General features: G+C 36.3%; 1 protein-coding gene across 3 annotated transcripts in view; it reads right to left on the minus strand.

Annotated features, from left to right (window-relative positions):
* LOC132114001 (CRACD-like protein) overlaps positions 1-17,333 on the minus strand; it is a 41,137-nt gene that overhangs the window by 7,621 nt on the left and 16,183 nt on the right. For all 3 annotated transcript variants that reach the window (XM_059522109.1, XM_059522108.1, XM_059522110.1), the window contains 4 exons: positions 14,981-15,149; positions 14,695-14,827; positions 6,166-6,324; positions 3,271-3,330 (listed from right to left, as the gene is read on the minus strand). In XM_059522109.1, coding sequence (XP_059378092.1) covers positions 3,271-3,330; positions 6,166-6,324; positions 14,695-14,827; positions 14,981-15,149 — 521 coding nt within the window. The remainder of the gene's footprint in view (positions 1-3,270; positions 3,331-6,165; positions 6,325-14,694; positions 14,828-14,980; positions 15,150-17,333) is intronic.

Genomic DNA, 17,333 nt, shown 5'->3' on the forward strand with positions numbered 1-17,333 from the left:
CAGTAAGCAGCGTTTTAATTGGTGGATTAAAAGCTCACCCCAATTGGCTGAATGGAACATCCTCCAAAAAATATATGAATCTTAACCTTTTAGGAAGGCTTCGAAAATACCACACACAAATTCAAAGCAGTCCACGCACGTGTGACGATTTGCAAATGCAGAATCAAGGATCCATAAATACATAATTCATAAATTTGTGATCGAAATTAATTCAAGAACTTGATACATACATGATACATACAGTATTTTTCTAAATAATAGCAGTACAATGTGACTAACCAGAATAATCCAGGTTTTTAGTATATTTTTTATTGGCAAACAAGTTTCCAGTAGGTGCAGTAGATTCTCAGAAAACAAACCAGAAGCAAACTGGTTTTGCTTCAGAAACAGCATTTTTGATATCACCCCACAAGTTCTCGATTGGATTAAGGTCCAGGATTGGGCTGGCCACTCCATAACATTAATTTGGTTGGTTTGGGACCAAGACCTTGCTCATTTACTAGTGTGTTTGGGGTCATTGTCTTGTTGAAACAACCATTTCAAGGGCATGTCCTCTTCAGCATAAGGCAACATGACCTCTTCAAGTATTTTGACATATGCAAACTGATCCATGATCCCTGGTATGCGATAAATAGGCCCAACACCATAGTAGGAGAAACATGCCCATATCATGATGCTTGCACCACCATACTTCACTGTCTTCACTGTGTACTGTGGCTTGAATTCAGAGTTTGGGGGTCGTCTCACAAACTGTCTGTGGCCCTTGGACCCAAAAAGAACAATTTTACTCATCAATCATCAAAATGTTCCTCCATTTCTCTTTAGGCCAGATGATGTGTTCTTTTGGCAAATTGTAATCTCTTCTGCACATGCCTTTTTTTTTTAAACAGAGGGACTTTGCAGGGGATTCTTGAAGATAAATTAGCTTCACAAAGACGTCTTCTAACTGTCACAGTACTTACAGGTAACTCCAGACTGTCTTTGATAATCCTGGAGCTGATCATTGGCTGAGCCTTTGCCATTCTGGTTATTCTTTGATCCATTTTGATGCTTGTCTTCCGTTTTCTTCCATGTCTGGTTTTGCTCTCCATTTTAAGGCACTGGAGATCATTCTAGCTGAACAGCCTATAATTTTTTTCACCTCTTTATAGGTTTTCCCTTCTCCAATCAACTTTTTAATCAACCTTGAATGACCCATTTTCCTCAGGCTTTCAAATGCATATTCAACAAGTGCTGGCTTCATCCTTAAACAGGGGCCACCTGATTCACACCTGATTTTCACAAAATTGTTGACCTCAGTGATTGAATGCCACACTATTTTTTTGAACACACCCTTTTCAACTAATTGCCCAATTGCACAGCCTTAAGAGTGTGCATATCATGAATGCTGGGTCTAGTTTGTTTTCTGAGAATCTACTGCAGAAACTTGTTTGCCAAATAGCAATAAAAAATATACTAAAAACATGGATTATTCTGGTTAGTCACAATGTACTGCTATTATTTTGAACAATACTGTATGTGTAAACATTTTTTATTTATCTAGGTAAGATGCATTTGTGTGAGCATTTGGGGAAATATTTATGCTTTTACTTTATAGTTATGAATTGTGTTTTGAATTTACGAATCGCATTTTGTAAATGTAAGTTGTGCTATGCATTTAGGAATTTTGTTTTGTAAATGTATTATTTTTTAGGCTAATCTGGCTCCAATAGTTTTTACAATTTCATCCATTTTTTTCTGCGGTTCATTTATTACTTGCTTCCTTTTCCATTTGATGACTCCAAAGCCATTCAATCAATAGTATTTGTGCACTGCATTCATTACACTACTGTTTAAAAGTTTGTGAGCAGGTATTTTTTTAAAAGAAATTAATACTTATATTTAGTAAGGATACATTAAATTGACAGTAAAGACATTTATAATGTTACAAAAGATTTACTTTTTCCAAATAAATGCTTTTCTTTTGAACTTTCAGGAAAGAATTCTGAAAAAGAATGTTGCATGGTTTTTATGCAAATATTAAGCAGCCTAATGTTTTCAACTGATAATAAAAAGCAATGTTTCTTGAGCAACCTATATGTTTCTTCACAATAGTAGTGCACATATAACAAAAATGTATCCTCATTTAAAATATCCAACAGTATTACATTTCTCACCAAAGCCCAATTTCTCGAAACAACCTCTGATCCAGCTCAAAGCATTGCATAACACAAACACATGAGAGCTATTTTAAAGTCCAAAAGTGCATGTTTTTCAGTGGTTTGGGGGAAGTTTTGGATAGGCCCTGGTGTTGGAGTGGCTGGAGTCTAAGAAATTCCCATTCAATGCATAAATTTAACACTTTTATTTGAAATTCAATTGTAACTTTTTACTGGATATAAGCCGTGACCTGCTCTCTAATGTCTGTGTTTCAAACTGCCTTTGACTGTTTCTGAATACATCAGTATCTGTCAATACTGCTGAAAACACAACATGATCCAAACTAGCCAAAACAACAGCAGATAAGCACACTCTTAATATGAATCTCTCAGCATTGGCCTTTATCGGATATTCCAAACATGTTACTAGTCTGAATCCACACCCCAATTTGCTCGATTAGATCTGCAGCGGTCCAAAACATTTCAAGTACTATAAAATACACAACATTTTTTCTGTCTTATCTGACCCATCCATTTATGAGTCTCTACAAACCAGATGATGAGTTGATTCTGATTAGGGAGAGTTTGAAAATGTGTCCGTTGATGTGGCTGCAGGAACAGGGTTAGGAAACACTGTATGTGTGTGTTTAATTGGATCACTGAATGCCTACATGTATATGCAGCTGTAAATAATTTGCATTTAAATGCATTCCATTACCATTCAAAGCATGTGATTGTGCTTATTCTTACCAAAACATTTACATTCTGTCATCATTCACTCATTTTATTTCAAACCCATATGTTTCGTTCATCTTGAAACACAAATTAAGATATTTTTATTGAAACCTAAGAGAGCTGAAATCCCATTCATTCAAAACGTTCTCGATTCAAAAAGTTCATAAAGACATTGTAAAAGCAATCAATATGAATCAAGCTGTTTAATCCAAGTCTTCCGAAGTGAAATGACCACTTTATATCATTTTTATGATTTACAAATTTAATCAAGGTTTTCAGGTTTGTTCAGTCTGGTTACCATTTCAGGACAGAAATCTCTCAGGTTACATTAAAATATCTACTTTTGTGTTCTGAAGATAAACGAAAGTCATTCGTGATTTATGTGTGCTTGCGTCACCTGATCATCTTCACTGTCTGAAGCCTCCATGCTCAAGGAACTCTGGGTCAAATCCACCGACTGTAACGGTAAAGAAACATATTAAATCATTTCCTGTTTGAGTGTTTGACATAAAACATGCTTTCCTTGATAAATGACCCCCCAATCAACAAAATCATTTTACCTTACCAATTACAAGAATTTTATGTATGTATATTTTATATATGTATGTGTGTATATGTATATATACACACATATATATATATATATATATATATATACACACACATATATATATATATATACACACACACACACACACACACACACACACACACACACACACACATTTATATATATATAAATAAAACAGTTATATGCTTGCCAAAAATACAGTTTCAATACTCATTTTCAAACTGGACTAAAATCTCAAAACTCACTACCACTAAATGGGATTTTCTAAATTAAAGAGCTACTTTGGTCTCGCTGTGCTCAAATTCAGGGAAGTCGAGGACAGGTACTGTGTACATCTCTGGAGAGATCTGAGGGGAGGCATTTATAGCGAGAGGAACGGTATAGCATCTAATCCTGTTAAAGAACTCAGCAGGGAGCTTTCTGTCTTTTAAATCATGCCCCAGTGATGTCTGAGGCTCTTACACGCTTTTCACAGAGCCAAAAATACCCAGGCATGCAGGACACTTTCATCACAGTGATTCTTATACTTGACTTCATATAAAGGTGCTGGTCATATAATTAGAATATCATCAAAAAGTTGATTTCACTAATTCCATTCAAAAAGTGAAACTTGTATATTATATTTATTCATTACACACAGACTAATATATTTAAAATTATTATTTCTTTTAATTTTGATCATTATAACTGACAACTAAGAAAAATCCCAAATCCAGTATCTCAGAAAATTGGAATATTGTGAAAAGGTTCAATATTGAAGACACCTGGTGCCACACTCTAATCAGCTAATTAACTCAAAACACCTGCAAAGGCCTTTAAATGGTCTCTCAGTCTAGTTCTGTAGGCTACACAATCATGGGGAAGACTGCTGACTTGACAGTTGTCCAAAAGACGACCATTGACACCTTGAACAAGGAGGGCAAGACACAAAAGGTCATTGCAAAAGAGGCTGGCTGTTCACAGAGCTCTGTGTCCAAGCACATTAATAGAGAGGCGAAGGAAAGGAAAAGATGTGGTAGAAAAAAAGTGTACAAGCAATAGGGATAACTGGAGAGGACTGCAGCTGGAGTCAGTGCTTCAAGAACCACTACGCACAGACGTATGCAAGACATGGGTTTCAGCTGTCGCATTCCTTGTGTCAAGCCACTCTTGAACAACAGACAGCATCAGAAGCATCTAAAGACAAAAAGGACTGGACTGCTGCTGAGTGGTCCAAAGTTATGTTCTCTGATGAAAGTAAATTTAGCATTTCCTTTGGAAATCAATTTCCCAGAGTCTGGAGGAAGAGAGGAGAGGCACACAATCCACATTGCTTGAGGTCCAGTGTAAAGTTTCCACAGTCAGTGATGGTTTGGGGTGCCATGTCATCTGCTGGTGTTGGTCCACTGTGTTTTCTGAGGTCCAAGGTCAACACAGCCGTATACCAGGAAGTTTTAGAGCACTCCATGCTTCCTGCTGCTGACCAACTTTATGGAGATGCAGATTTCATTTTCCAACAGGACTTGGCCCCAGCACACAGTGCCAAAGCTTCCAGTACCTGGTTTAAAGACCATGGTATCCCTGTTCTTAATCAGCCAGCAAACTTGCCTGACCTTAACCCCATAGAAAATCTATGGGGTATTGTGACGAGGAAGATCCGATATGCCAGCCCTAAGAATGCAGAAGAGCTGAAGGCCACTATCAGAGCAACCTGGGCTCTCATAAGCAGTGCCACAGCGGCAACCTGAGCAGAGCCACAGACTGATCGACTCCATGCCACGCCACATTGCTGCAGTGATTCAGGCAAAAGGAGCCCCAACTATGTATTGAGTGCTGTACATGCCCATACTTTTCAGTTGGCCAAGATTTCTAAAAATCTTTTCTTTGTATTGGTCTTAAGTTATATTCAAATTTTCTGAGATATTGAATTTGGGATTTTCCTTAGTTGTCAGTTATAATCATCCAAATTAAAAGAAATAAACATTTGAAATATATCAGTCTGTGTGTAATGAATGAATATAATATACAAGTTTCACTCTTTGAATGGAATTAATGAAATAAATCAACTTTTTGATGATATTCTAATTATATGACCAGCACCTGTATAGTTTGATTTAGCGATGAAAGCACACAATGTGGTTATGAGAAAACGGCTTCAAAATTAATATATATATATATATATATATATATATATATATATATATATATATATATATATATATTATACACTGTTTGGGTTCCTTCTGATTTCTACTGTATGGTCAAAATATAATAAAATATAATGGAAGTCAATGGGAACCAAAACTGTATGGTTGTTCTCTCCAAACTCTCTCCATACTATGAAAACATACTTGCAAAATTCAAAACTTCCTTTTCAGTGAAAAAAAACCAAAAAAAAAAAACCACACTGTGTCAGTCACTGTGAGCTAATAAGAATCAAGTAGGATAGATATTTTTATTCCGAAACACTCGTACAACTAATAATAAGAGCCTGTCAAACCTAGTGCTGTTTCTGTTTGTGTGTAGCACCTACAGCTCTGCAGATCCTTCTGAAGGATCTCAACATTACCGAATGACTGAAGTTTATTTTTTAGCAAGGTGTCATTTCAGTCCGATTTTAAATTTTGTATGACGTATTTCAGTGGTCTGTGCATTTTACAAAATAAAAGCTATATCAGAACCAAAGAAATGAAAAGAAATGAGTTTAAACTGATGTGAAAGGAAAAGTGTGGAGAGGCGTACTGTGTGAGGAGGTGTGGCCAGCACAGGGTGGAGGCTGGAGTAATCCGGGGGGTTGCAGGGAAGACCATCATCTTCAGAAAGAGCCCCTGCATGCTCTCCTTTCCTCCCGCACCGGAGTGATGGCGGAGAGCCCAGACGAATCACCTGCTTCAGCTGGAGCTACAGAAAAGTGAATTATCAATAACTTCAAACAGATGAATCACAATCTACTAAGACTGCCTACTGTAGTGTACATTAATGCGTTGACATGAGACCAAGTAAACATACTGTTTGGGCACAGTAACTTTGGTAACTTTCACTGCTGAGCTGCTCTCATGTCTGGATCAGGGACAAAGTGCCTATCTGGTATGTCTATGGTTAATCCGCTAACTGCATCAAGAAGGCTACGCTAAGTAGCATTTAATCAATGCCAAGACATGAGTGAGACAAACATATCTGTGAAAGCAGGCCTTTGTGGGCATCCCGAGGCAACTTTAATTACTGATACCTGTACATTATTGATGATGTACAAGTTCAAGTTCGTTTATTTATAAAGCACCACTTAACACAGTCACCCGACTGACCAATGTGCTGTACAAAATAAAATGCATGACATATAAAAAACATTTAATAATGCATGTACATACATTTAATATTAATAAACTTACTATACATCATATTCACATTTGTTTAAGGCAATCGTTTTAGTTCACATTTGTTTTGTCTATTTGTGACATTCACAATGATCCGTGCTCTCTAGATTGGGCTCGTGGCAAAACGTCAGCTGTGAAAATCTCAGGCTCTGTGACTTGAGGCTTAGACTTGCTAATTTTAAACCAAAGTCTAATGCCATCACTAATACTTAGTGAAGAAAGGGGACAGGAAAGAAACACTTATACAATCTATCTGAGCACACGGATGACACTATTCGTAAAAATGGTAAAAAACAGAGCCTGAAAGTCTTAATTGTTTTAAGTATTTTTTTTACTTAATAAATTTGTCAGTGAAAGGAAATGTTTAGCCCTCAGAAAATTTAGATTTCAAGCATCAGGGGGTGAAACTACATTTTACGTTAGCCATTTTATTTTCAAGTCATTTTACTTGTTAATACGGTAAATGTACTTATTGTGTTTTTAGAAATTATTTGAGTTATAATACCTCAAAATTATATTTTAAAAGTATATTACTGTAGAAAGAGAATGAAGCAACTAATAAAATAAATGAATAAAAGCCCTAAATGTATAGAGATTAACCTGAAAAGTAGTTGTTTTTAATTGTTATTTGACTAGTGCTGCCAAACGATTAATCACATCCAAAATAAAAGTGTTTGTTTACATAATATATGTATGTGTACTGTGTATATTTATTATGTATATATAAATACACAGTCAATTTTTGAAAATATTTACATGTGTGTGTATATATATATACAGGTCCTTCTCAAAAAATTAGCATATTGTGATAAAGTTCATTATTTTCCATAATGTAATGATAAAAAATAAACTTTCATATATTTTAGATTCATTGCACACCAACTGAAATATTTCAGGTCTTTTATTGTTTTAATACTGATGATTTTGGCATACAGCTCATGAAAACCCAAAATGCCTGTCTCAAAAAATTAGCATATTTCATCCGACCAATAAAAGAAAAGTGTTTTTAATAAAAAAAAAGTCAACCTTCAAATATTTATGTTCAGTTATGCACTCAATACTTGGTCAGGAATCCTTTTGCAGAAATGACTGCTTCAATGCGGCGTGGCATGGAGGCAATCAGCCTGTGGCACTGCTGAGGTGTTATGGAGGCCCAGGATGCTTCGATAGTGGCCTTAAGCTCATCCAGAGTGTTGGGTCTTGCGTCTCTCAACTTTCTCTTCACAATATCCCACAGATCCTCTATGGGGTTCAGGTCAGGAGAGTTGGCAGGCCAATTGAGCACAGTAATACCATGGTCAGTAAACCATTTACCAGTGGTTTTGGCACTGTGAGCAGGTGCCAGGTCGTGCTGAAAAATTAAATCTTCATCTCCATAAAGCTTTTCAGCAGATGGAAGCATGAAGTGCTCCAAAATCTCCTGATAGCTCATTGACCCTGCCCTTGATAAAACACAGTGGACCAACACCAGCAGCTGACATGGCACCCCAGACCATCACTGACTGTGGGTACTTGACACTGGATTTCAGGTATTTTGGCATTTCCTTCTCCCCAGTCTTCCTCCAGACTCTGGCACCTTGATTTCTGAATGACATGCAAAATTTGTCCAAAAGTCCAGTGCTGCTTCTCTGTAGCCCAGGTCAGGCGCTTCTGCCACTGTTTCTGGTTCAAAAGTGGCTTGACCTGGGGAATGCGGCACCTGTAGCCCATTTCCTGCACACGCCTGTGCACGGTGGCTCTTGATGATTCTACTCCAGACTCAGTCCACTGCTTCCGCAGGTCCCCCAAGGTCTGGAATCGGTCCTTCTCCACAATCTTCCTCAGGGTCCGGTCACCTCTTCTCGTTGTGCAGCGTTTTTTGCCAGACTTTTTCTTTCCCACAGACTACCAACTGAGGTGCCTTGATACAGCACTCTGGGAACAGCCTGTTCGTTCAGAAATTTCTTTCTGTGTCTTAGCCTCTCGCTTGAGGGGGTCAATGATGGCCTTCTGGACAGCAGTCTTACCCATGATTGCGGTTTTGAGTAATGAACCAGGCTGGGAGTTTTTAAAAGCCTCAGGAATCTTTTGCAGGTGTTTAGAGTTAATTAGTTGATTCAGATGATTAGGTTAATAGCTCGTTTAGAGAACCTTTTCATGATATGCTAATTTTTTGAGATAGGAATTTTGGGTTTTCATGAGCTGTATGCCAAAATCATCAGTATTAAAACAATAAAAGACCTGAAATATTTCAGTTGGTGTGCAATGAATCTAAAATATATGAAAGTTTAATTTTTATCATTACATTATGGAAAATAATGAACTTTATCACAATATGCTAATTTTTTGAGAAGGACCTGTATATATATATATATATATATATATATATATATATATATATATATATATATATATATATATATATATATATATACAACCCGAATTCCTGAAAAGTTGGGACGTTTTTTAAATTTTAATAAAATGAAAACTAAAAGACTTTCAAATCACATGAGCCAATATTTTATTCACAATAGAACATAGATAACATAGCAAATGTTTAAACTGAGAAAGTTTACAATTTTATGCACAAAATGAGCTCATTTCAATTTTGATTTCTGCTACAGGTCTCAAAATAGTTGGGACGGGGCATGTTTACCATGGTGTAGCATCTCCTTTTCTTTTCAAAACAGTTTGAAGACGTCTGGGCATTGAGGCTATGAGTTGCTGGAGTTTTGCTGTTGGAATTTGGTCCCATTCTTGCCTTATATAGATTTCCAGCTGCTGAAGAGTTCGTGGTCGTCTTTGACGTATTTTTCGTTTAATGATGCGCCAAATGTTCTCTATAGGTGAAAGATCTGGACTGCAGGCAGGCCAGGTTAGCACCCGGACTGTTCTGCGACGAAGCCATGCTGTTGTTATAGCTGCAGTATGTGGTTTTGCATTGTCCTGCTGAAATAAACAAGGCCTTCCCTGAAATAGACGTTGTTTGGAGGGAAGCATATGTTGCTCTAAAACCTTTATATACCTTTCAGCATTCACAGAGCCTTCCAAAACATGCAAGCTGCCCATACCGTATGCACTTATGCACCCCCATTCCATCAGAGATGCTGGCTTTTGAACTGAACGCTGATAACATGCTGGAAGGTCTCCCTCCTCTTTAGCCTGGAGGACACGGCGTCCGTGATTTCCAACAAGAATGTCAAATTTGGACTCGTCTGACCATAAAACACTATTCCACTTTGAAATAGTCCATTTTAAATGAGCCTTGGCCCACAGGACACGACGGCGCTTCTGGACCATGTTAACATATGGCTTCCTTTTTGCATGATAGAGCTTTAGTTGGCATCTGCTGATGGCACGGCGGATTGTGTTTACCGACAGTGGTTTCTGAAAGTATTCCTGGGCCCATTTAGTAATGTCATTGACACAATCATGCCGATGAGTGATGCAGTGTCGTCTGAGAGCCCGAAGACCACTCCAGTTTCTCTGAATCTTTTGATGATGTTATGCACTGTAGATGATGAGATTTGCAAAGCCTTTGCAATTTGACGTTGAGGAACATTGTTTTTAAAGTTTTCCAAAAAAATTTTACGCAGTCTTTCACAGATTGGAGAGCCTCTGCCCATCTTTACTTCTGAGAGACTCTGCTTCTCTAAGACAAAGCTTTTATAGCTAATCATGTTACAGACCTGATATCAATTAACTTAATTAATCACTAGATGTTCTCCCAGCTGAATCTTTTCAAAACTGCTTGCTTTTTTAGCCATTTGTTGCCCCCGTGCCAACTTTTTTGAGACCTGTAGCAGGCATTAAATTTTAAATGAGCTAATTAAGTGGATAAAAGTGTAAAATTTCTCAGTTTAAACATTTGCTACGTTATCTATGTTCTATTGTGAATAAAATATTGGCTCATGTGATTTGAAATTCCTTTAGTTTTCATTTTATTAAAATTTAAAAAACGTCCCAACTTTTCCGGAATTCGGGTTGTATATTTTATATATATATCGAACATATAAACATAACGTATTTTTCTTAAATGTATACATGCATGTGTTTGTATTTATATATACATTATACACACATATATTATGCAGGGGTTAAATAAAAAAAATCCTGAGCCTGACCTTTTTCCAGGGGTGGGGCAGCACAGGCAAAGCATGCAATGACTGTGGCAACTTAAACATTTGAAACGATACTACGGCAAAGTTATTGCTTTATTTATTCAAGCTGATTTTCTTTTTCATGAATAAATGGTTGACCTGAGGAATGGAAGCTGTATCAAACACTTGGAAAATTATGAGCTACATATTACCATTTATTGACACTAGTGATGTGACAATACACTTAACTCATGAGATGAGACAAAATACAGATACTTGGTTCACTAGAACGTGAAAATATTTTAATACTAGTTTAAAGAAAATTTTAATGACAAAATGTGTCTTTTTTTTACAAAAAGTAAAACAATGCAATTATAGTATTTAGAAACATTTGAACTAATCTAGGGATGTAACTAATTATTATTTTGGTAATCAAGCAATCTACTGATTATTTTTTACAATGAGTAATCTGATATTTGTTTTGTAACACAAACAGAACTAAGTGAAAACCAGGCTTTAGTATGACTATTTATATATAAACTAACGATGAAGCAATAATAATTGACTCAAGTAAAGTAACAAAACCAAGAAATTACATGATTGTATTGAATAACACGGTTTAAATACATAATAGCCCCTTTCACACTGCAATTCCGGAAAATACACAGGGTATTGTGTCCCAGCAATTGTTCCTGGGTTGCTATATTTAGCACTTTCACACTGCTAGTGATTACGTGGAATATGTGTGCACATTCACACACAACCCGTAAAGGTCCCGTAAAGACAAGTGACATCAGGATGTGACATGTAATCAGAGGTGGAAAGTAACGAATTACATTTACTCGCGTTACTGTAATTGAGTAGCTTTTTTGTGTACTAATACTTTTTAAAGTAATTTTTTAAATCTGTAATTTTACTTTTACTTAAGTATATTTTGTTTGAAGTATTGTACTTCGCTACATTTTAAAACACATTAATTACTGAGTAAAAAAAATAAAAAATCGCTCCCTGGAAACTTCGTCAGTAAATAATGGGCAGGAGGGCAAACTGGCGCTAAAATCACAAGAAAGATGCAGATGGACAAAACAGGCATTAGTGGTGCAGACACCGCTGAAAACGAAACCCCGTCATATTCTGAAGTTGAACTCGAAGGAAATTAAGTGAACCCCTGGCCATATGTATGCTCTATTAGGCAGTGTAAGCTGTACTTGCCTAGGAAGACCAAACTAGCAGCTTATAAAATCTCGACAAGACATCAACCCTGCGCAAGAATGTAGAGGTAAGCTAAATAATTGCATCGTTGCATTGGTGGTTAAAATGAAGCTTTGACATTTTAGCAAGAGGTTTTGCACAAATTAGCTAAAAAGACTGGTGAGGAGTGTGCTATTTTTGTTTTAATGATGTGCGCGCGCATTTATAGTGCGTTCTTTCACTGTGTGATTCAGTCTCCTAAAATGCATTTAGAATGATCACAAAATTGAAGATATAGGGGCAGAAAATTCACATATTTATATAATTTCATATATTAAATCAAAATCACACAAAGAATGCCATCGTTTCCTCCAAAAATCATCATGAATATATACATACATATATATAACAGTTCAGTAAACAAGTTAATTAAGAGACTTGCGTTTTAGACACCATATTGCCTTTTTTAGCTCTATTTCTACAACAGAAAATAATTCCAAACACAGCCACCAAAGCACAGTTTTGCGTCTCTGAGCGACGTGACAGTGTTTCGTTCCTGAATGAATCAACCGTTTAAATGATTCGGTTCAATCGCAATGACTCACTTATTAACAGTGACTTGCTGACACATACTGGCCATTTTAATTTCACATTTAAAGTATCTTTTGATTTTTTTTTTTTAAATAATTAATTTCTTATCATTTCAAATGAGTATTCAACATTTTATGTCTTGTATATCAAAACATTATTCATGCATTTGTAACTGCAGGTTAAATGCATTCTTGTCCTGCACTAAACAGTGTAATACATCTAAATGCCACTTCCAATGGATCTTCTGCATTTCCTCTGCATTAAAAGATGAGTTTGTTGATACTGATTTGCCTGGTAACAGCCCAAATGTTTTATTATTCTAAATAACTGATTCCTTTAATTAAAAACAACTAGTTTGAGATTAATATACCTATACTCAGTTCCTGGAGGGCCATAGCCCTGCAGAGTTTAGTTCTAACCCTGCTCCAGCACACATATCATGTAGTTTTCCAATAAACCTAAATGATTAGATTAGCTGGATCAGGTGTGTTTAATTAGGGTTAAATCTAAACTGTGCAGGACTGTGGCCCTCCAGGAACTGAGTTTGACACTCTTGGCCTGTCCCATTTTGACTTCCTCCCACTGTTAAAATGTAACTAAGTAATTTTTACTCTGAGTAAAGTTTAAATGAGCTACTTTTTACTTTTACTTGAGTAGATTTTTAGACTGGTACTTTTACCTGTACTTAAGTAAAGTTTCATTAATGTAATGGTACTTTTACCTGAGTAGAATATTTTTGTACTCTTTCCACCTCTGCATGTAATGTACGAGTCGAAAACGCTAGGCATGTTAACTTTCACTTAAGCTGGCGAACGACACACCCTTTACGGCATTAGTTATGGCTTTTGTTCACACAGCGCTCGTCCCGGGACTGAACCCGACAATGTTCCGGCAATTTTCCGGGTCCAATGTGCAGTGTGAAAGGAACTAATGAAATGTGACTATAATATGAACATGACCAACTTAAGTACATTTTGTATTTAAACAAATACCTGCAGAGGGCGCTAATGGCCTAGTGACGGTGATAGCGTGCTTAAACGATGTTTGAATCCATCTCTTTTTAATATCTGGCAACATGCAGAAACTTTTAATTTTGAAATCATAATGTACAATACATGGTATATTTAGGCTGATGTATTCTCCTGTGTTGGCAAAGGTTTATAAATTATTTACGTTACAAATCTAGTGAGATGATGCACACTGTTTTCCCAGATGAACAACATATACAGAGGAAGAGTTTGGCCCCTTTCACACATACGGTCTTCACTGGTAAATTACCGGTAAAGTTACCATTAAGAGATCATGTGTGAAAAACAAGACCTTTTAAAAATCCTGGTACATTTGTTCTGCCAATTTTATTGTTCTTATGGAAATGACGCGATTACTCTTAGCTGTTCACAAAGCTCTGCTGCTTTGTAATTAGCTTTTCTATGTAAATATGCGCTAGATGGACATCTTTGACCAATGGACCTTGCAGCTTTTTGTCACGTTTCTCTATTCATCAGGGCTGCCACTCACACACACAAATCATTCTGATTGGCTAGTAATGTTAGTTTTTAATGTTAGCAATTATCAACAAATAAACTGCAATTTAATAGTGACAATAAATTATAAAATTATTATAAATATAAATTATTAGTATAAATGTATTATCTAAATTATTTATAAATGCATTATTATACTGCAAGTAATTTTTGTCAAAATTTTACTGTAATTTGACGAAATCCGAGTCTTTTTCCTATTTTCTCAGACAGTTTGATTATCTCAGAAAAAATATATTTAGTAATTTTTTTTTTTTTAGCAATAAACATTTACTTTAATCAATTGAATGCAGTTTTGAAAAGTTAAGACTTCTTAGAGTGGGACAGGACATTCAAAAAATGCTTTTATGATATTAAGTGTAAAAAAAAAAAAATTACCCTATGACCTGAAAATTGCATTTCGGAACACATCACCAGTGGTTTTATCATTACACAATATTACACTGGGCATAAAACATAATTAATACATGGATAAATCATAACAGACTGGAATACCTGAAGAGATTTCACTTTCCCATGAATGTTGTCCTGGGACGCCCCCAGACCCTCATTAGTCTCTGATGAGGGTGAATCCGACACGAAGACACTATCATGTGACATGGCTTTGCTTCCCAAGTTTATCTTGGATCTTTGAACGAAGGTGAGCAAAGTTTATGTCATATATAATTGGCAAAGTGTAAAACTGGCACACGAGGAAATGGGAAAAACTACGAAAATAGATATATAGTGAAGATTCAGTTTAGTAATAAAAGTTAAAGTGATCTGGACTGTATTCCCTCACCCGTGGTCATTGCTGCTGTTGGCATGGCTGATGGTTGGCTCTGAGGTGTTGATGTCATCACTCGATTGACTGGCCTTCAAACCACTTTCACTCAAAGGTGCAGGACTTTCCTTCCTCTTTTTCTTTACAAAAAAATTCTTGAACGTCTGGAATTTGGACTTCTTTTTCCCTGGATTAAAAACACAACAGACACATGTTTAAATGAGTACCACTTGTGAAGGAATCTTGAATTCTGAGAGACTTGCATTCAGCAAATGTTGAACGTGTTTACAATTAGTCAGTGTTCACATATCTAAACAAAATAAGTTCAACTCGCAGGCGATCATGTTTGCTGGCCCTCAAGTATTACAAATTATACACACAGCATGTTTCAACAATCACGTTGTAAATTAAGATGCAAACACCACCTGCATTGGGGTCAAGAAAATCAAGAGAGAAGTCCTACTGACCAGACAGAAGATTGTTTCTGATTAGTTGGCTGTGGATCTTTTTGGTGTAAAAATCCTTAAATGGTTTAATACATGCATTAATATAATACCCATTAAAAAAAAAAGCCATTGTAAACCCATAACTATTCTCTACAGGGTGCTTATGTAACACTAATTTATCTTTAGTTGACAAGTCCTAATTGTGTTATTAATGGCTTTATGATTGATCCTCTGTTACTTTTGCTTTAAAAACCCATTTCTTAATAGGCCCAGTGAGGTTTAATGCTGAATAATTTCACACAACAGTACTGTTGAACACACAACTGAAGCAACATTTAGTGTTAAATCCAGTGATTTCTTAGGTAATCAAAGATACAGTTCATCGGAATACAATGAAATTCTTGTTTTCATCATACAGATATCTGCCTCTATGTATAGCGTCAATAGAAACAGCTGCTAATTCAGTGTGTATTTTTCATGGATCATGACATGTGACTAGATGACATCACCTGCAGTGCACAGCTTAGATACAGTGTTGGGGGTTTCAGCCGGTTTTAACGATTAGATTACAAACTGATTTTATTCATCCCAAAGGTTAAGAACCAGAAAGGCTTAAAAATCCAAAACAAACATTAAAAGGTCAGTCTCGTTCTACTGAATAAGCCAGTGGTCTTTAAAGAAGTACAACTGAATGAACAATGCTGGGATGACGACCTTTACTAGTAGAGTCATTCTTTCTTCTGAGAACAAACACAATTCTCAGTGATGGCGTGCACTTGACGTGGGGTAAATCTTTAAGAACAACACTAGCCGACCTCCATTTGACTCCTTTAAACATATCCCAGATCTATTTATCCTAACAACCTCTGACTCCGATCAAAACTACAATCCAACAGTATTTTTTCTAACAACATGATACTCTGAAGGAACCTTTACACAGCTGAGTTAAGGTTGCTCTGTGCCTGCTTAGAATTCCATGCAAAGGTGTAATGCTGCACTAAAGCCAGCATTATTTCCTTTTTATGTAATATTTTATATATAAAAATGTTTTTTTTTATCTACTAGTGAGTGCTACGGATGGCCTTAGGGGTGGGGGGTTGTTGGGTAAGGGTCTATATTGCTGTGTGGAACTGTTCTGTTGATTTTCTTTTTCTTTCAGACACCCTGTTTCATTTTACATCTGTTCGAACACCTTTTATTTGTTTGCAGAAAACTTAATAAAAATACAAAAGACATTTAAGCCACCTCTGAGCAGCATTAAACAGTCTGTGTCAAGACACCTAAATGCCGCTTCAGAAGCACTTCTGTGCCACTTTTGCAGGGCAAATTTGGCAATAGAATACACAAATATTGAGTTAAATAGTCTGTTTAAAGGAATCTTTACACAGCTGCTCGGAAATCTGAGTAAAGATGCAATGCAGCATGAAAACCAGACTAAATTATTCCTGTTCTGACCTTCCTCAGCCTCTAGTATAACTGCATGCAGTTAAACTGTAGTGTAAATCCATTTATGCAACCTTTGAGCAACATTAAATAGTCTGTTTAACAGTCGCCTAAATGGCACTTCAGAAGCACTTCTGTAACACCTATGTAGTCATTTTGGTATAATTTTTTTTGTCTGTCACATTTTTCCTTTTCACAGTGCAGTCTTGAATCACCTTCTCAGTGAAGGATACATGCAAAAAAAAAAAAAGAAAAAAAAAAGGGTTTTTACTACCTACCTTTTAGAACAGTCATTATGTTTGTAGGTGATCCCTTAAAATGCTATCTAGGTAGGTAGCTCAACAGGGTTTTGAAACAGAGCTAGTCTCACTCAACTCAATAAAGTCTTTCTAGATAATAAAAACAGTGATTACTGCTCTCCATACAGTCTTTGGGAACTCGATTTTGACTTCAGCCTTTGTGTATTGGTTTTCCCTTGCTGC

This window comes from Carassius carassius, chromosome 33, assembly GCF_963082965.1.
Source record: "Carassius carassius chromosome 33, fCarCar2.1, whole genome shotgun sequence".
NCBI classification, from domain to species: domain Eukaryota; kingdom Metazoa; phylum Chordata; class Actinopteri; order Cypriniformes; family Cyprinidae; genus Carassius; species Carassius carassius.